This window comes from Lupinus angustifolius, chromosome LG16 (genome assembly GCF_001865875.1).
Source record: "Lupinus angustifolius cultivar Tanjil chromosome LG16, LupAngTanjil_v1.0, whole genome shotgun sequence".
Lineage (NCBI taxonomy): Eukaryota > Viridiplantae > Streptophyta > Magnoliopsida > Fabales > Fabaceae > Lupinus > Lupinus angustifolius.
In genome coordinates this window covers 15,930,442-15,951,597 of record NC_032024.1, presented here as the reverse complement: position 1 = coordinate 15,951,597, position 21,156 = coordinate 15,930,442, and the positions used below count along the sequence as shown (strand labels likewise).

The following is a 21,156-nucleotide window of genomic DNA, read 5'->3' as shown; positions in this document are numbered from 1 at the left end:
AACAATAGGAAAGCGGGTTGACAGGCACGGGAGTGCCTGTCAACACGCTAGTTAAAAATAAATAATATAGTAATATTAATATTTGTATAATAAAATTAAATAATGATAATCTAATAGTGGTTAAAACAAAATATATGATTTAGAAATTATCATTGCTAGTATTTAATAATATTTTTATAATGAACTAATTTCATCAATAATTAAAGTTTAATGAGTAATTAAAAATAAAAAGTACTTTATGGTAACTAATTATAAAAATATATATAAAGTTCGTGGTTGTTATTTTAAAGAGTTTAGAAGAAAGGTCACTCATCCGAATTAAACCGATAGAACTAAATTGAACCACAATGCAAAATGTGGTTCGGTTCAGTTTCACGGTTTGTTTTGGTTATTTTTTTAAAGAGTTATTTATGTTTGGTTTGGTTTATGGTTTCAGAAATTTAGGAATCGTTGAAACCGAACTGTACCACATATTAAAGAAAAATATACTAGAAAATAATATTTTATTATTGTTTAAATTTTTCAACCAATCTTGTGGCATAAATTATCAACTTTATGTGATTGTGGATGTTACTAAATTGTTATTATGATAGTATTATATATGTTACTACTTATTAAGTTATTTCTTAGTGTCTTGATGATTTGGAATATATCTTCCAACTTTTGTGATATTGAGTTTGAAACTAACATATAATATATATTATTATGCAGACATGTATTGTTATATGTGTTGCTAATTGTGAATAAATTATATATGTAACTATTATATATTTTATTAATTGATATATGTTACAGCAATGGATGTTGGTTCAAGTGGTACATACTTGATTATCCTTAAGCAAGGTCTCGGGTTCGAGTCTTGTAGATGAAAAAATATCCTCTAGAAGAGTTAGCCCCACATACTTATGGATGTTCTCGGCTCGGACAGGAATGCCTCTAGTGCGAGGATACCGGTAGGAAACAAAAAAAATGGTATATGTTACTTATCGTGAATTATGTTGCTACTAATAAATATACATATATTACTAATTAATTATGGATTATATTATTATGTGATAATTCGCTTTTTTTTCATAAAAAATAATAGGAAAGTTCATAGAACCGAATCGAACCATTCAAAATCAGTTCAATTCCTATAGTTAGTTGCAGTTAATTGAGCGGAACCGAACCATGTGTTTGTATTCGGCTCGGTCACTGAAATGCACCAAAAACCAAACTGAACCGAATTTTTACACCCCTACTCATGTCTTATCCTTCGAGGGACAATAACCAATTTGCATATTTTCTCTTAACCCTATTAATTAATTGTTAAAAAATATTTTACGAATTAAATTAAAATTATCTTATAATGGCACAACTAATTAAAAATTAATTTGGGAATTTAAGTGTAACGTTATGGCTATTGCCCTATCTTACTTTTTGATGTGGGTTAAGAAATATTGGTAGTATTTTTTTCTATTGTTAATTAATTTAAATAAGTCTTATAATTGATAAACATTCATATAAATATGCTTTATTAAATAAAATTGAGAATTGAATAGTTGTTATTTTGCATTCTTTTTTGTCATTTCAACCATTGTTGTTTTGTAATTTGGTTTAGAAAACACTATCCACTGATCTGTATTACCTCATAAGCCTAATTTGTTCTTGTGCATGTAATGTACTCAACACTTCTGTCAAGGTGATACTTGACATATCCTTAGATATTTTTAAAGATGAAATTGTAGTCTCATATTTTCTAAGAAGTGTAACTAGAATCTTTTGAACTATTCAGAAAATTCAGTACCAAAGAGTTTTACATTGTTGCAATGACTAGAAGTTTATGAGAGTACTCATTAATTGTTTATGAATCTCTCATTCTTTATATCTCAAATTCTCGGATCAAATTCACCACTTGCATCTATTTGACATTTTCATCCCCCTCATATTATTGCTTCAAAAAATTACAGATTTCACAGTATCATTATCATGTTAAAAATGGTAGCTGAAACAGCTGCATAAAGGCACACTCTTGTTTTGGACTTTATTTGCTTCACATCCTTCTCGTTTTTAATTTGTGCAATAGTTGGATTGTCTCGAAGAGTTGGACTGATATAATCTTGTTCAATGACATCCTACAAATCATTAGCATCCAAGAAAGCTACCATTCTAGAAGCACATACATGATAAAAAATTTCATTAAACATTAGAAGTGCAAATGCATCAGTCACTACTTCTGAATTCATTTTGATAATTTTAGGCAATAAAAGGTAATAGAAAGTGTTTGGGTTGTATTTGGATTTTGTGTTTGTTTTATAGATTCTTCAAGATATAGTTCTAGATGTCAATTTGTTGGTTATGTAGCAAGTCAAATCACAGAGAGAAAATGTGTTATGTAGAAGACTTAATTTTATTTATTAACAAGACACATAATTTATACAACTTGAAAAAGAAAACTGATGCGAAAAAAATAAATTTCTACATGAATAGCATAATGAGTCACATAAATTTTCCAACGTAGAAGGTAAAATATTCCTAAGAGCCATATTGCCTAATAAATAGAAACATAACAACTTCTGAGTCATACTAATCAACATAGACAATGTTTCAAGTCCTTTTCTAATGAGTATAGTGTTTCTATCAAACACTATATATACTTTTTTTCAAGAGTCTTACCATTTAAGGAGGTTGTGGGTTCGAGTCTCACCATCAACAAAAAAAAAGGAGTTATAAAGTGGTTTGATGGTTAGAGTGAAAGATGTTGAGGATGAAATCATACCCACAACAAAAATAGTAACATACTAATAAACATTCAAAACAAAATATCAATTTATGTAACATGATGCATTTCTTTAATTTATAAAAAAAAAGTCTAATTAGCCTATTATAGTAGAGTAATAGGTTATTGACATGTGTCATTGTTTACACTCTATTGTCAAGAGTATGATAAAACTTTCATCTACTATATATTTACTTAGCACTCGACATCATGTGTAAGTCCTGTTTTGCATCGGTATAGTTTGTTGATCCAATATTTAACATTCATTTTCTTAAGATAACACTTTAGTGTTCACTTAGCTCATTTAGCATTCCATGCATTATTTTCTGGATGCCATGTTTTGTTATGCCTTTTTTGGTTATTTACATTAGTCTTTTTGTTGTATATTTATCTGATACCAAGTTAAATTCATAAAATGGTTACTGTTATTTGCTTTACAATGTAATTATTCACTTCATCTAGAGCAAATGTAAGAGTGTTGGGACTTTTATTTTGGCCAGCTTGTAAGCAGTACTCTTTTAATTATGATTAGTTATTACCACTAAATGCTTCTGAATAAGAGATATACTTTCCTAGGTTGCATTCATCTTGGTTTTTGTTATTACTAACATTGTCATTTCTTCATCCTTTCGAGTCTAGTTTGAGACCGTATTGTTACAACAGTGGGACAGGGATCACTTGTCCCTAGAACTGGAAATGAGCCGAACTAAGTCGAACAAGAGTTTAGTTCGGTTCAGCTCGATAAGGATTGATTCGGCTCGAAACTCGGTTCAAGTTCGATACGAGTTATTTTTTTAGCTCGAGTTCGGTTCAGTTAAAGTTTGTGAACTATTCGACTCAGATCGATTTCGATTTGTTCATTTGGACAACTTAAATAGTTAGTTAATTTTTAAAAATACTACAAAAAAATTTTATACATATAAATATAATCATGTTTATATATATAATAACAATAAATATATAATGCATGAGTTATCAAAAATAAAATGCATACCTTCACTTGCTATCATTTCTATTTTAGCTACATGCCATGAAGTTAAACTTGATTTTCCTTATATTCCTTTTGCCTAGATTTCTTCCCAATTGCTTTACCAAATGGAAAAGAAACTGAAACTTGAGGGAGATCTCTACTCTTTTGCTTGATGAACTTTTTGATTATAGAAAGAAAGTGCTAGTTTTTCATATGTAGCAGTGTCTCACAATAAGTGTATATTAATATATGTATTGTTATTTCAACAATCAAAATTTAACAATTTCTTATAGTAAAATAAAGCAGTTTTAGTATGATAAACCAAACTACTTGTATCTTTACATGGGTCTAAAAAGTTTATAAAAAAAACCTAAACGAAAACTTAAAATTATCACAATTTGGTTTTCAAAAAACATTATTGATTAATAAGAAGGAATCCAATGAGCTGGGCTAGCTAGTATATCAGCTATTGCAGAAGCTTCAGAAAGAACAGATCAAAGAGGGTCTAATAATTGTAATAAAAACATTATCACAAAGTTTTAGTTCATGGGTTGCTGCCATGTGATATAAAAATGGAAACATCTTCAAGCTAGGGATAGGTCTAGCAATAAAGGTTCTTAACATTTTTACAACACTACATGTATTAATTAAACAACACTATTATATATACTTGTACAATTTGAATGAATTTTGACCCTTTAATTGTTTTAATTATTTAGTTTTCACCCAACTTATTCATAGAGTTTCAAGCCTCAATCGGGTCATGTTCCAATAGCTCATGGTCATGGTCATAAATAAGCTTTTAAATTTAGGTATAACTAACTATAGTAAACAAAATACAACCACCAATATCGACCCCAACTATAATTTAAAACATTATCAATAAGTTTAGGGTCATGAATAAGCTTTTAAATTTTGGTATACGTAATTATAGTAAATACAATATAACCACTATATCAACCGTAACCATAATTTAAAACCTTCACAATAAATTCATGACTAAGTGTGACTCCAAGACCCCAAGAATATCAAGGTTCTGATTGGGTCTTCTGAACGGTGGATCCGCCTTTGATTAAGCCTACGTTGCTTCAACACTTCGGTGGTGTTTGCTTTTTCTCCAATGGATCTGTTGGACTCATCGACCAAAGAGCTTGAACTTTCTTCTGAGATGTGAGGTTTCATTGTAGCTAAGCTAGCCTTTGTGTTAAAAAAACTATAGTGTGAGGGAAAGAACTAATGGTGGGGTATTAGTAGAATTTGAGAAGAGAGTAGTGTAGCTATATATAGATTTTTTTCATTCATTATTTCCTAATGTAGCTAGAGGTATTTTAAATTTTGGTTTCTAGTGGAGATTGTCATTATGGTTGCAGTTATTGTGGTTATTGTGATGCAAATTCTGGTCTGATGCGAAATGATGTGGTTGCATTGCAGCTTGATCTAACCCAAATATGGTCTGATGTAGTTGTGTTGTAGCCGCATTATTATCATTCAATATCATACTATAATTACGATGTGGTGTGATTACAACAATCACCGTAACCATAATATTTTGGCCACTTCACGTGATGTGGTCTGCAACTTGAAACTATTCTTAGTATTATGATTTTATAACTAAAAACTAAAATGATATATAATAGAGATAAGGCATCAAAACATTGTAGTGCTATATAGCTGGTTTCACTTCTCCTATTCATGTGAGTCATAAGATTCCTTGTAGTTTTGGATTACAGATAAGCTCCACTGTGATAACTGATAAGATGGTGCTGTGGATAGTGAAATGTGAAAATCACATACTTTATAATATTCTTATTCAATGTTTTTTTTGTTAATTTTAAGTAGAGAAAATATGTATGCAATTATTAGTGTATCATTCACTATATATTTAATTATCATTTTGATTTTTAAATATAAATAATATAAATGAATGTAAAATGATATATTATCTATGTATAAATCTTATATTAATATTATATTTATTGTTCGTATTTTAATTTTATGAGCAAATATCACATAATCGCAATTATTTAGTTTTATGTTTAAAAAATAACCTTATTTAATATTAAAATTAAAAAATAACCATATCATAATGTAATATATAATCACATTACTTTTTGGAATAATGAAAATAATATGATATAAGTATTGTCATGATGTGTATATCATTTCATATAACATTACTCAGCTATCAATATTTTGATTAAAAACTGTCATCATTGTAAAACAGAAAACTTCATAACTTTTTGTCACCATTGATGTTTTGTTTAATCTATTTGGTAACTTTATGTACTTTTCAGATAGAGAAAATAATTGCTTTATTATATTCTTTTTCATTTGTCTCTTCTGCCTCTCTTTTTCAATTGTACAGTATATTACTGCTGAGTAGGACCTATCTTACCCACTCATTATTCTTGATCATATTATTATATACACTCAAACAATCTACAAAAATGATGATATTTAACGTCTAAGACCATACATAATATGCAGGTGTGCAACATAACCTCGAGTTAATTGGCTAAAAAGTTTCATACATTTTATCAGGTTAGAGAAGTTACTTAACATAAAAATATTTTCTATTTTCTATGGAGTGAGAACCAAAGTGAAAATATCTCTTACAAAAGACTACAACATTTTGAAACCTACAATTATATATATATATATAAATGTGTGTGTATGTAAAGTAACAAGAATAAATACTTCATATCTCTTTATCATCTAACAACCAAACATTAATATTTTGTTCTAGTGCTCAACATATTGAAGCGTACCAAACGTCAAGCATCACTTCATAGTTCCCAAGTATCATTTATAATTTTCAGTTTTCATACTATGAAAATATTTGTAATGAGAAGATAAAATTCGACAACACCCTTGCACAAACCAAACCAATACAAAATGACAGTTTTATCATAGCACTCACTATTTATTATTAAAAAAACTATACCATATAATTACAATTACAAATTTACAATATTACAATGGAAGCAATAAGGTCGAGCCTGGGTAAAGTAGGAACTGGGTTTGTGTTACTTCAGCCTCCATCTATTACTATATTACATTGCATATTATTACCTAGAACCCTAACTAAAAGCTGAAATGCCAACCTTTTACATGATTTCATCTCTTATCCTCTCAAATGGCAGATTCTGGCTTTAAAAAGTTGTGATATTCCAGCTGAGTCATCTCCCCGCGGTGCTCTGGATCGAATTGACATTTATAAAAGCTGCATGGGACAATCAACTGTGAATCATTATGAATATAACATGAATGGCTACATTTTTCGTGATACAACAGCATCAAATAGCAAGTGTTTCAGATATAAAGCAGATAGTACATGGTTCCCTTATTTAATCTACATACCCAGTACATGATTCACCGTACCAGTACCATATATAGGGTTCCTTATAAAATAAGTTTTATAATAACAATATAAAAAGTGACGAACAACATAGAATTGGATACCGAAACAGCTACCGTGAACAATGTAACCATGGTAAAGGTTACCCATAAAAAAACACAAGTGCATGGATAAACTAAGAGGGAGTTATCAGAAGAGATACTCAGACAGAATACAACACATGAACAAAATTAGAATGTGGGGACAATATTAGCTTTCATATTATCTAAGAAATAAGAAGTATGAGAAAGTAGTAGCAAACTTAGAATTCTCCATTTCATGACATGGCCTTTCTTCAAAAGGTCAATTCGGAAATATTTCTCACTGTAGAGGGAACAACATTATTATAACCGCTTTTACATATGCCAATAGAACAGAAACAGAATAGCTACCAGCAACAAACAATAATAAACAACCAAACCTTTTCCACTAGGTGCAATAGCTTACAGAAAATGGCATTTTTTGTCAATTCATCAAATCATACCTTCCATCCATGCCAAGGATTATAATTGTGTTCTTTTGGAGGCCAAATGCAACTGAGTAATGAGAACCCTCTTGTAAGCGAAACTGAGCAACTGACCACTCTGAATTGAAATACTTGGGCAACACGCCTGCAAGTGCAAAGTAAGATAAGATTAAGATGGGAAAAGGGAATTCCTAATTATTAATATTCATAACTGACAAAAATATAATGAAATGATCAAACAAATAAAAAAGATAAACGGAAACATAAAGCACTCAAAAGATATTCAACACCCTGTCTGGACATTTCAAAATTGAGAAAGAAAAGGAGAAACTCGATCAAATGTGGGAAGAAAAGTCATAAAAGTAGCTACCTAAACCGATAGCTTAACTTCAAAAAAAATAGATGAGTTAAACATAGAAATGCATGACATACAAAATGGCATTAATTCTGATGATAACAATTTCATATAAAACTTCTCAATTTAGATTGCCCATCTGTTTCCGGCTTAAAACCAATAACAAATCATAACTTCAGATCCTGAGAAGCTTCATGTGTGATATAACATTGATTGCATAACATACAAAATCTACCATTGACAATGGGTACAATGAACTCCCCCACCCCTTCATGCAATCAACCTACATTACCGCTAAAGACCAGCAAGTTCAGCTTCCTATGGGAGGGAAGCAACTCTTGAAGACAAAATCCACTTTAGAAGGAAAAAAGTGAACTTAGGTTTGAGACTGACTAGGCTTTTGGAAACTGCTTTTGTACATAATCCGAATTTGCAGAGTCCCCAAAATTCAAGACTATACTTCTGCTTCAAAAAGGGGGAAGCACCAACAAGGTGCTTCTGCTTTGTAAAATCTGATTTTGATCATTAAATGAAATTAAGATCATTATGTTTTCTTGTAAATATCATAATTGCCCTATTACCATTTATAAATTTCTAATACTCGTGCAGTACCCATTTGAATTATATTCTATTAAAATGTGATATTACCAAACAATACCTAAATGTGATCGATCTCACTCAGAGTCATGTTGTACATAGAACAAGCAAACATAAAAACAATTATCTTGAAAATCTAAAATGGCACACTGATCCTAAAAAACAGAGCTCAATGCCAATAATTTAAGTATTTGAGCGTTATGATGTTTTACAATGATCCATTCATGTCTTATCATTCTACAAAGGCACAAGTCACAACAAATAGAATAGTCGCATAAAATGATAGAGAATATTTTAAACAAAATGTAACAATTCTAACACAGCATCATAGTTAGAAAATGGAAAAAAGTAGTTTCAGAACAAACAGTTAGAAATTTTACCTTTGAATTTAATGAACGAGAGAGGTGAGTTAGATGGGTTAATGGCAGCATCTGAATTGGATGAACTCTGTGGCTTTTCATTCTCAGGAATACTGGAATTAACCTTAAGGCCGAAAACATGGACAGTACCCTTGTCGCTTGAGACTGCTAACCACTGAGCAGTAGCAGAGAATGCCAAACTAAAGATCTCTGCTACATTTGCACCTCTTCTTACCTAAATTTAGAACAAATAAATTTATAAATGAGGAGTAAAATGGTCGAGATGCCCACACAGTAAATTCATGCTTCAAAGCAAAGAAGATTAAAAAACAAAACTGATGTAACCATTCTATAAGCACATCTATGGCTAACAAAGTTATTTAATAAATAAACAAGGATTTCATTTATTCCCCAAAAACACAATAATAAACTTCTATGGATGCATGGTAAACCAATAGCAATTATTCAAAATCCCCACCACCCCAAAAGCTAGCTCATGGGGAGAGGGTTGCCCATGTTATTATAAAGGGTTCTTTATCTTTACTCCCATACTCAACTGGTGTGGGACTCTTAACATTTAACAACTAGAAAAAACATTAAACTGGAAGGATGAATCTCTATCAGTCCAAATCTGCACCATAAAACATCAAACTAGTCAACAGTGAACACCAGGAATTCACCTAATTGATAACTCTAATATTCAATTAGCTTGATATCTTCCATATCCTAATATACTCATGCTACATTAACACAAATGTTGAACCTAATCTAGTTTTTACCTTCAATTTTAAAACTTTCAATTTAACCACAGCAAATTGCAGTAACTTAAAAATTAGAAAACCAATACCAATTAATCATAATCCCCACCACTCAACCAGCTTGCTAAATGCCATGGAAAATCATTAAATCAAAAGATGAATTTGTAGCTGCATCAGACCACATTTGCACCATAAAACATCCAACTAATAGACACCGTGAATTCAACTCGCCTAATCAATTCTTCTACTTTTCTAGTAGTGCAGTATATCCTAATATTATCATTCCCATACCAAATAAGCATAAATGTGGGACGTGAACCAGTTTTCAGCTTCAATTTCATAGGCTGAATTCAAGTCCTAAGTTTTGAATCACAGCAAATTAAAATTAATGCTAAAATCTAAAAAGTGTAAAACGTCATTTTCGTTAGTCCCAGAGATTGTCTTCTCTGGGATTACAGAAACATCAATTTGGTCCTTGACTTTACCAACAGCCAATCAGAGTTTAGGGCAAAATTGATAGATATTGTCAATTTCAGAGACTACATTATGTTTTACTCAGCCTAAAAACTACAAAAATTTGGATAAACAAAACATCAAAGTCACATACTTCCTGAAGTAGTGTGCCATTATCCGCATTGAATATCCGAATCAGCGTCCCCTTGGTGCTGGCAGTAGCAACTAACTGCCCATCAAGTGTGAGAGCGAAACAAGCAATGCTTGAATCATGCGCCGAAATGAACTTAGTCTTCTTCAACGCATAATGCTCAACCCTAATCTGCCCCTTATGCAAACCAGGGCACACGAGAACAAGCGAATCCGAACCCTGGGAAACCGCGCAAAGCCCCTTAGGGTTTGCTACAGTCTCAATCTGGTGCAACAATTTGAGGTCAGCGAAATTGTACACAAATATCTTCTGCTCCACAATTACTATAATCCGGTCTCGCCGAAGCCGAACGCCATGAACCACTGTCCGGAACGAAAGCTCGCCGATGCACCGCCCCTGGTGATCGTCCCAGATCATAACCTTGGTTTGAGGGTACTGAGGTTGAGACCCACCGCCAACAAGAGCGAGTATATTACACCGGAACAGCATCTCCACGTGGCCGATTCCGCCGCCGTCGAATTCCCGCCGGAAGAGCTCGCGGAACGGGTCGCAGTTGAAGATTCGGAAGCCGTTATCGGTTGCAGCAGCGAAACACGCGTGGTCTTGGTTGAAGCAAACTTGGAGAAGCTGCGGCGGCGGCGGAGGCGAAGAAGATTCCGGCGAAGGTTGCGGCGGCGGGGATTGGGGTTGCGGAAGCATGAGGGAATCGAAGTCCAGGGTTTGGGATTGGTCGGGGTGGAAATTGGGGTTAGGATTGGGATTAGGGTTTGGTAAAGCAGAAAGAGTAGCCATTGAGGAATGAAATTAAATGATTCTGAGTTTTCTTTGCTTTTCCGCTAAGCATATAAGAAGATTAAAGGTTTTGGTTTACATATGATGAAAAAAGAAGAGGGGCATTTGGGATTTTTGGTGGTGTTTGGATTGCATAAGAGTCGATAACAAATTCTGTAATAGAGAATTTGTGTGATTATTTTTTTTTTTTTTTGTTGATGCTAAAATCTAAGTTAGTCACAAAAAAACTAATAAGAGGTACCAGGTACAAGTCCTAAAAATATTACTTATTGAAAGAGATAATTTTATATCCTAAAATGAATTAATTCATTGTGTGAGAAAATATTATTGATTATATAAAAAAATTATGAAAAATATGTTGGTTTAGTATTATAATCCTTAGTAGATTCTTAGAAATGTCAAAAGTTTAATGGTAAGAATGAAGGAGCAACAATCATAAATATGCTTTTAAGATTTAGTTAATTAATATTATGATAATAATTTGAATCCTGAAATTAGCCTTTTTAAGATTATTTTTACTGGTGTGTCTATCGGTGAATATTGTGTGATACTACATATTCAATTTTTATATATTTCATTTTTTTGAATTAGAATGTATTTGTTGTGTTCGGTGTATTTTATGATAATATTTAATTTAATGTGAGATATTTGGTTAATTAATGTACTGGTGGTGGTTGCTTAGGATTATATAATTTTTTTGTAAAAATTAAATAATGTGAAGGGCAAAATAGGAAATGAAAATTACATCATGAGGGAAGTTATTTCAAGTTTTGGCTTTATATATAGTATAAATAAATACAATTTAATATACTATTTGACTCATTTCTTAATTTTTAAGTACTAATCTTAATGTTTTTGTAGAAATAAAATGGCCACGTAATAATCTACCGTGGAAAAAAGGACCAGCTAACGCATTAAGTTCAGACTCTAATTTTTTTTTCAAAAAGGGAAATAAATGCAGTCTTCCGAGTCCTCACTTTTATTAACTGAAAGTAATTTTATTATAACATAAAAACTACCGATTAAAAATATGTACGATTACATTGTCGTACTACGGTAAACAATACTAGATCTTCAGGTTTCAAATTCAGTTCTGAATTTCTATATGTTAGACATTTCTAGAAGCTTGTTAGCTATAACTTGGTTTAGAAACATTAATTGAAGAAAAAGTTAAAGAATCTCGTTTCTTAATAAGTAAGACGCTTTAGATTTTAAAACCACTCTTAACAAAATACATTCAAAAAATTAACTACTTCCTCATCCTTTTAGTATCAAAATAAATAAATCAGTAGCCATAAACTCAACTTTAAAGTTTGCAAAACTCAACTAATCAAAACATTTCACAAATTGATTTCCAAACACATCCAGCCCTTCCAATAATCTAATGTGTATGTACTTCATGATCAGTGATTTTAACTTAAGCTACTTTACCTTGCAAAAATATTAGTGTTCCACACTTTGTGTTACTAAGGATAAATTTACTCCAACTTCTCCACTCTTAAGTTAGGGGTTCAAAGTGTATGTAGCATAGGATAAATTTAAAGACCCGGATAGTGATTTTTTAGTAGCGGCATTCTTTATTGAAATTTACAGTTTAGTTTGGAGATAAAAGAAAAATTTGGGAGTCATGAAATATATTAATGAGATGGATCCAAAACCTTCCATTTCTATTATGTCTCATTCAAAACTCAACTAGCAAACAGATCCTTAAGTTTCAAGCTTGTTTACACGTTTAACTAACTCATGGTTATATGTATGTGTTCATGACATTTTCTTCTTTTTAGACAAACCTGCTGTTATTTTTCATTCTAAATCTGGTACTTGCTTAACATGGGATGTGCAGACAAAAGTTCATGTGATAAATGTAACTAAGAACTGCAATTGCAAGTTTACTTCAAAGTTAGTAATCTATAATTTAGTGTACATATGAAAGCTATTACATTCATAATGTAGGGTATAATCGAGCTACAAGAAACTTTTTGGTCGCCGACATACATGTGAGGTTGCTTACCCAGGTGAACCTTAATGCAATAAGAAGATTGTTTGTCTTCTGACTTGCAAGTCATGAGTTCAAATCTTAGAATTGGTCTCTTTACTTGTGAAGATAAGAATACATACCTCTACCCTTCACAAACTCCACTGGGTGAGAGCTTCATGTACTGAGCCGCCTTTTTTTACCATTCAGGTGAATATTTCAGAGTGGTATTCACCCTATTGTATGGTTAATCCAAAGGTCCTTCCTATATTCATGAGTCATGACACTCAAAAGACAGAAGGGATGCTGCCATTTTCCTAGTTCCTAGATTTAACAAATAAAAACTGAATATGTTGTAGTGTCCTCCAATAACATTGAATCAGAATGTGGATGGAATTTCTGAGAAATATGTGCACAAGATAATATCATCATTTCCCACATGAACTTCCTTCCTGACCAAGAACCAAAATGGAAAAGATCAGTACAGAAGAATAGCTGCAGTTCATCGCAAGTTGGAACAGTAAAGCTAGACGCAAAAATAAAATATTAAAATAGCTGAGACATAAAACAATTAAACTTGGGTCATATGAATTTGAATAGAAAAATGTATAAATTAGACAATCTACCAGGGAGGGTGAATGCGGATCAAGTTTCCAACTTCAAGGTCTACATTGTCACAAACTCTTGGATTGAAGATGACGGTGACTTGTCTTTCTTCTCTGCCATCGACCCCAGCTACTTTGGAGCTATCTAGTAACAGAAAATTCTGCAAAAACAACCTAGCACCTTCAATCAATTTTTAATCTAATACTAATTTTGGGTATAACTTACATGTAGGTGATTGTTCCGGGTTAGGAGTATGAGTGATGAAATATAAATCAAATGGAATACAACAATAACAGCCAAGTGTTGATCTCACTAGGTGGGACTATGTGCGCTTGATGTTATACATAGTCAATCCAAAGCCCGGATAAAATGTGAAGGTTGTGTTAGGCAGTCGACATCCAACGTAAAAATTTGTCGAATTTCTATGATATGGATCTACAATATGATAAATCAAATGGAATAAACATCTAATACTACAGTTTAGAATAGACAATCATGATTCTCCAACTCTAAAAGCAACATGTTACAATTTTTAATCATGAAGAAGACAAACAGATTACTTTCTTTTCCTTCCCACAATGATACCAAACAGATTTGTCAGATTGATAATGCATCGTTGGACAAACAACCATGCCTTATCTTGAGTGTAAATGTTAGTGGAAATTATAAGCATGTATATTATTAACTTGTGATGGGTCAAATTTCAGTTAACTTTTGTTGGTTTCTAAAATTTCACCTCTATGTTCTTGCTGAAGGAGCAAAGACAGACAGTCAGCTTTCCATCCAAGTATCGTGAAATGATTTTTATATCAACACAGCCAAGCTCACCTGTGAATTTTTTCATAGAAGTCAAAAACATATACATACATACATACATACATACATATATATATATATATCTGTGTTGTGTGTATATATATATCTGTAATGTGTGTTTAGGTGTGGGTCAATGATGGTTTCTGTAATGAAAGAAGATTTTAATGGTGTTTTTCTTAGACAATAATGAAAAAGGATAGACAGAGTAAAAGCAAAAAAATTACCAGCTCCAGTTTGTAACTGTTTCCAGAAGTCCATGTCTGTTTCTTTTTCTTTCTGCATTACCTGCTGAAGTTTTTCAAATATTCCAGATCTGCACAATTTAGAAGAATAACCCATGTACTGAATTTAGAATTAAATCAAATCATGATTTTAAATGGCATGAAAATACCAAAAAACTAATACTTCATACCTAAATGATATTCTTTTAACTATACCTAAATGAATTCAGTGCTGGGATATTAGTCCCGTCATCAACCACAGAGGAAGACCCTAAAGCTTCCTGAAAGCGGTCGGCTATGGTCTGCATTTTCTTTCCAGGGGAAGTAATCTTCATTTTTTGTTCACTTACCTGTAAAAGTAAATATATATAGCACCAGTTATTACCAGAAACTAAGAATTACAAGAGGAATCTAAGCAAAGATATACCTCATTGTCACTTGATGATCCACTACCCACGGGTTCAGGGGAATCTTCACTATCAACAATAGTGTTCAGCGTTTGGAATCTACTCCTCTTCTGAAAAAGCTGCACTGTTTTTCCTCTTCTTTGACTATCATGTGTAAAATACTGGAGTGTATAGGCAGGAAAGAAGTAAATAGATAGGTCAAAGAATAAGAGAAGCGTTTCTAAAATTCCAACCCACCAGACTAGTCTTATCTTGCATTTTGTCAAAAAGATCAGCCATTGAGGGCAAATTAGCTCCATGTGCATGAGCTTTTGATTCGGCAGGCTCGGTGTCTGAATTTATTTCAATTTTGCCTTCATCTTCAAGATGGTTTCCATCTAAAGTTGCTGAAGCCCCGGGATCAACAGCTTTAAATATTTCAGGCAATCTATCAAACTTGGAAATTGAAGCGCCAAAGCGCACATATTTATGTGACTGTGATGGCAATGAAAATATTGTCTTAGCTTTGCTACAAAGTCCTACAACACTTCTCAATTTGACAAAATACTTCAGTAATTACCCTTCAAAGGTTGAAGCAAATATTATTGTTATCAGAATGAAGTACAAAATCTTGAGGGCACAACAATTATGTTCACCTATGCAAAAATGCATCTAGATACAACAAAAGAAATTCATTTGTGAACATGTGAGAATATCTACAACAATAGTGTCCAATCCCATGGTCAAATGTTTGTCATGATCTCCATTTTCTAGAAACACATAAACACAACAAGAAAGACATAAAGCATGTGCCCCTAACTCTCATCCGGGAAGTGATTCCCGATGGTCAAAAGTCCAAATCCACACTCAGTGTTCTACAAAAACATGACAATTAGTACTGTGGGATGATACAAGACACTCACGAAATCTGAAAGGCACATTAATTCAACAGTATAACCCACTAGCAACAATTTTCGTTTTCCCCCAAAGAATTGCAAATAACCAAATTCTCTAACCCATAAACTTCTATTTTCTGAGGAGCAGATACCAGATCTAATTACTGCACTTTGTTTCAATTTTATGTCTATGTTGCTCATTTCTGATAAATTAAGGACAATATTTAAGGAGCTCTCTGGTTTAGAGGACAGAGTTTCCCTTTAAAATAAGGGCACGGAAAAGCTTTCGTACACATGATAAAGGGACATAAGCCTGACAAATGGATAAACAGATGGCTATAAGATCACACACAAAAAAATCCATGTGAACTTTAAGGAATACCTCGTCATCAGAAATTACTTCCTCGTCACTTGAATTGGCAACTATCTCCCCCAAGATGTTACTGATCTCACCCTCCTTGAAGTCAGGCATTTCAACCTCATCATCTTCAAAAGGTGAACCTGCTGGTTTCTGATGAGAGCAATATAAGTTACACATAACAAACAATTAGAAAAGTATTAGGAACGCAAACTTTGGTAGGACATGCCTCAAATGATGAACTGCTTGCTTTCCCAGCCAAATTTTGATCACGCATACCTGTGTAGTACTCAAAATAAATAACGGTACTCCGATAAATTATTGCAGGAAATTTGTGGTGTTAGCTGAATATAAAGCAGTTTCTACTTTTGCGCCAAAATAATGATAATAATAATAATAATAATAATAAATACAGCATTTTCTACTTTCTATCAACAATTAAGACAGTCCAGGCACCTTTTAGAAGATCTAGCCGCACCAGTAGTGGCAATTCTTCCTAAAAATAAAAAAACTGAGATGATGAGTAGAAGGTCTTTGAATATTTTAGGGAAATTCAAATAGGACCCCATACTTTAAAGGTTTGTAATCGACTTCCTAAACTTGTAAAAAATTGCAATCGAGTCTCTCATACACGTCTCCATTAGGGTTCATGAAAATTATATAAAGTGCATATTTGAATTTTTAAGAAAGTCTAGAGTCCCACAAATGCACGAATTGATAGATCACTTGACGGAAACTTAACGCAACCCCCAACAGAGTTGTGTATGACAGTCTCAATTACAATTTTTATATAAGTTTAGGGACCTAATTATAAACCACAATTACATGTTCCCTCGTGTAGTCTATGTACAGTGTACTGGGTTCTGTGTACTATACCAATTTCGTTATAATAGAATGCTTGTAATAATAATGTAAAAAGCGGTTTGGACAATCTAGAACCAGTACCCCGAACCATGTAACTGTGTTACAAACTTTTAAAGTTAGGAACTTACTACAATTTCCCCAAAAAATTCATTAATCACGGACTAGCAAAATAATTAAACACTAGATCCATCTTCGTTTATATAGAATTTGAAGTGTAACAATATAATATAACGTATCGCATCTGAACTACTAACAATTTCATTATAAAATATGAACAGTTAAACTTGAGAGTGTATGAAATATGAACCTTGCTGAAAGCAGAACCAGACGCATTGAATGGAACGACGTCGTCAAACGTTTCCACATCTTCTTCATCTATCAATTAATTAATGAAGAAAAAGAAGAAACAGTTAACTGGTAAGCAATAACTAACCGTTTTCTTTATTTTCATAAAAGCTAATTCCTTATGGATTGAAGAAATTACCAGAAATGCTATGATCTGAGTTCGGATTATCCTGATTCAAATTAGAGAGATAAATTTGATGTTAGCATAAGTTAAGAAAATGTGATGTTAATGGTAATTGAAGTAACAAGGTGATTAAATAAGAGGGAGGGTTTAAGAAGAAATTTACAGAGAATAAGTTTTGCCGCCACATTTGAGCTACACCTTCAAAAAAATTGTTTCAGTTCAAGTTGGAGATTCACCAGGGGCTGGGGATACAATGCTTGTTCAAAGTTCTAACCCCAATTGTGTTATTGTTTATTTAATTATTTGTTTCTTGAATTTTTTTGTTATCAGAATTAATTTCTTTCAAGGTTTATTTGAATTTCACATATTGATTATTCTCATAGTAAAGAGATTGTTTATTTCCTCCTCTTATAGATTAAAAATTAATCTTTAATTTATCTCTCCTAATAAATATCATTTTCAGGAATTGAATTTTTTGACATTGTGCTCATCTTGATTCATGTTAATATTAAAGAGAGGATTACTACAAAAGAAAAATATGTATGCATTAACCGTATAAAAGTGTAAAAGTTTTACACATAGTTACTGCATCATTCACCAATAATATTTAATTATTATTGATTTTTCAAAAAATAATTTAAATAAATAGTATACATATAAATATTATATCGACATCCTGTAATAATATTAGTTAAAACAAATTAAAAGCAAAAAAGACATCAAACTATTCTTACCCTTCAAAATAATAATAATAATTTGTTTCTGTAATACCTGAGAGATACTTGTTTAGTGTAAATGCACTTTTAATTTCTTAGATTTCTCCCATTAGTCATTTTTTGTTTCCCTAATTTATTTTTGATGATTTTTCTCTCTCAAATTATATGACCAACGGAGCGGTAGTTGAAATGGTACATACTTGATTCCCCTTAAACAAGGTTTTGGGTTCGAGTCTTGTGGATGAAAAAAATATCCGCCGAGAGAGTTAGCTCCACGTACTTGTGGATGTTCCCGACTCAGACAGGATTGCCTCCAGTACGAGATAACAGTAGGAAACCAAGAAAAAATTATATGGAAAAGTGATATATGTCTTCATCTACAATTTCACGTGGATTTTTTTAACAAAGCATTAAAATAATATTTAAAAATATCAAAAAAATTATTTAAACATTTTAAAATGAGCAAATTTAATTTTCAAAATTTTAATTTTTTAGAAAAACTTCACCTAAACATAGAGATGAATTGTAAATATCATCTAATAAAAGGACTAAAGTTATTAAATAAAGCAACTTGGGACCAAAATCACTATAGATGAAATAGATTGACTAAAATTGTTAAAAATATAGGACAAAAGTTGCATTTTAGGCTTTTAGCCCTATTTGTTAAATTATTTGCTTTTAATCATGCTCTAAAAGATAATGAATTTAATCATTACTTTGATTGTTGCAAGTTCAAATCCCACTTTAAGTATCACAACCTCATCATTGATTCGTAAGTATCATTGTAAGTGTTCATAATTGCTCACACATATACAATTGAATGCATAATTGTGTACAAATTGTAGCAATGTATAATTAGTAAAGTTCTACTTGTGAATATATTACATCACCGGGAGAAAAACTTGTGAATGTATCAATTGCATGTCATTTAGTTAAAAAATGATGAGAAGATCATGAAAAATGGGCAAAGTATCTCGTCCAATGAGTCGAACTTTTTTCAATAAGAATGAAGCATAGTTTGGGATTCAAGAACACTAAGACTCGTTCGAAGAGTTTTGTGTTGCTTAATGAGAATCGAAGCTCTCATTGAGAGAGCCATGTCTCGCTTAACAAGACTAACTTATATGGAGATTGTCGCTCAACAAAGACCATCTCGTTAAGTGAGATTACTCGAAAAGCAAAATATTTTCTTTTGGGCAGCCAAAAAGCCAATAATTTCTTACAATTTTCTAGGTTTTTAGTTTCATCTTGAGTGCTCAATCAAAAGGGGGGAGGTTTGAGGATTAAATATAATAATCTTGAGAAATCCATTTGTTCTTCCATGGAACTGGTCATCTTCTTCACTCCCATGTTCTAGGTGCTATGGAAATGAGTAACTGAACCTCTTTTTTATGAGATTACATGTAAATATTTTACCTTAAGTATTATACACTTTGATTCATATTTATATCTTCCTTTCCATTTTATGATTCTTATGAGATATTTTCTTGTTTAATGTTTACTATAGCTTGAATATCTTTAATATTTTTTATTGGTTTTAAATGTGTGATAAATATCATATTTCCCTAACTTTATCTAAAATATATCATATTCTGAACAAATTGAAAGAGTCATCCATGGTTTATGTTTTGTATGTTGAACTAAGTTGATACATATAGTTAAATAGTAAAGTCTAATTCCAATACCTTTTATCCTACTAACTTACAAATTTATTTATTTTTTTTACATGATTGGAAAAGTCAGTAACTTAAACTGAACAAATTGCACTTGACATAATAGTTAAGTTGAACAAGATAATATCAATCAAGTCCTTATAGTTTGAACAATTTTTTATACTTGTGTGTGACAATCCAATTCAATATTCTATTGACCGATTTGCTAGATAGCATCAACTAATAAACCCTTCGTGATAGCATTTTTTAAATATGTTTAATTTAAGTGATCACCATATCATTTTTTGTAAAAAAATAATAATAAAAAATGTTTTATAAAAACTTAAGAAATGGAACTTGAACTTTATCATCCTTTGTTTGTATCAACTTCGATGATATTTTATTTACTCATAATTTTAATATTATAAATGATATAATAATTAATTATTTACGAGTAAATTGAAATGTATTAGTATAACATAATTAAGGATTGTCCAAATATAAATTAATAAACACACAAATACATTATTATTTATATTTAATATCTAACGATAGTACATGTTTCTAATGGATACATGAATCATTCTCAAATTATATAAATTTCAATTGGCAAAGTTATTGTGGTATATTGATAAATTGCTCAAATGTGAATATTAACATGCATTTATGAAGTAACCATAATATAATTTAAAGTCTTGATACATTTTTTTATTTATTGTAGTACATGTTGATTTGTACTTGCAATTCTCATCCATCCCAATATCTATGTACTAACTCCTTTGAATGGAGTGAAGAAGCTTTGAAGATATAAGTTTCATTAAAAATAATTTAGAAAAGATGTACACAATGACCAATATATGATTTCTATATATTGTTAATATTTCTTATATTATTTATTTTTAATTATTATTAACTATTCAAAAAAAGTAATCTAAATGAATGATAAATGATATAGTAATTGTGTATAAATCTTTATACTGACAGTTATATTGGAATGTAATCAATAGTTAGTTAGTTAGTTTGGTTGAGAAGTTTCTATTTCTAGTTGGTAGTTATTGTTAGTTAGCCATATATAGAAACTTGTATAAATATGGTTGTTGCCTTGTTAATGATGTAACCATTCATTGAGAAACTCTTATCC

At 31.4% G+C, this 21,156-nt stretch overlaps 2 protein-coding genes across 4 annotated transcripts; both read right to left on the bottom strand.

Annotated features, from left to right (window-relative positions):
- Positions 6,631-11,184, bottom strand: LOC109329983 (autophagy-related protein 18a-like). The gene is made up of 4 exons (XM_019563918.1): positions 10,268-11,184; positions 8,924-9,137; positions 7,610-7,736; positions 6,631-6,951 (listed from the first exon to the last, which is right to left on the bottom strand). Exons 1-4 carry the CDS (start codon positions 11,054-11,056, stop codon positions 6,861-6,863), a joined length of 1,221 nt encoding a protein of 406 aa, XP_019419463.1. The 5' UTR covers positions 11,057-11,184; the 3' UTR covers positions 6,631-6,860.
- On the bottom strand, positions 12,922-17,924 carry LOC109329981. Of its 3 annotated transcripts, XM_019563915.1 has the most exons (13): positions 17,811-17,922; positions 17,663-17,693; positions 17,486-17,553; positions 16,771-16,810; positions 16,544-16,593; positions 16,339-16,467; positions 15,319-15,555; positions 15,102-15,242; positions 14,891-15,024; positions 14,678-14,766; positions 14,374-14,465; positions 13,658-13,797; positions 12,922-13,483 (listed from the first exon to the last, which is right to left on the bottom strand). In XM_019563915.1, the coding sequence occupies exons 1-13, from the start codon at positions 17,832-17,834 to the stop codon at positions 13,411-13,413; spliced, it is 1,248 nt and encodes a 415-aa protein (XP_019419460.1). In that variant the 5' UTR covers positions 17,835-17,922; the 3' UTR covers positions 12,922-13,410. The 3 variants fall into 3 exon arrangements, with proteins under 3 accessions (XP_019419460.1, XP_019419461.1, XP_019419462.1); XM_019563917.1 differs by lacking the exon at positions 12,922-13,483 and having other exon boundaries at positions 13,666-13,810; positions 17,811-17,924; XM_019563916.1 differs by lacking the exons at positions 16,771-16,810; positions 17,811-17,922.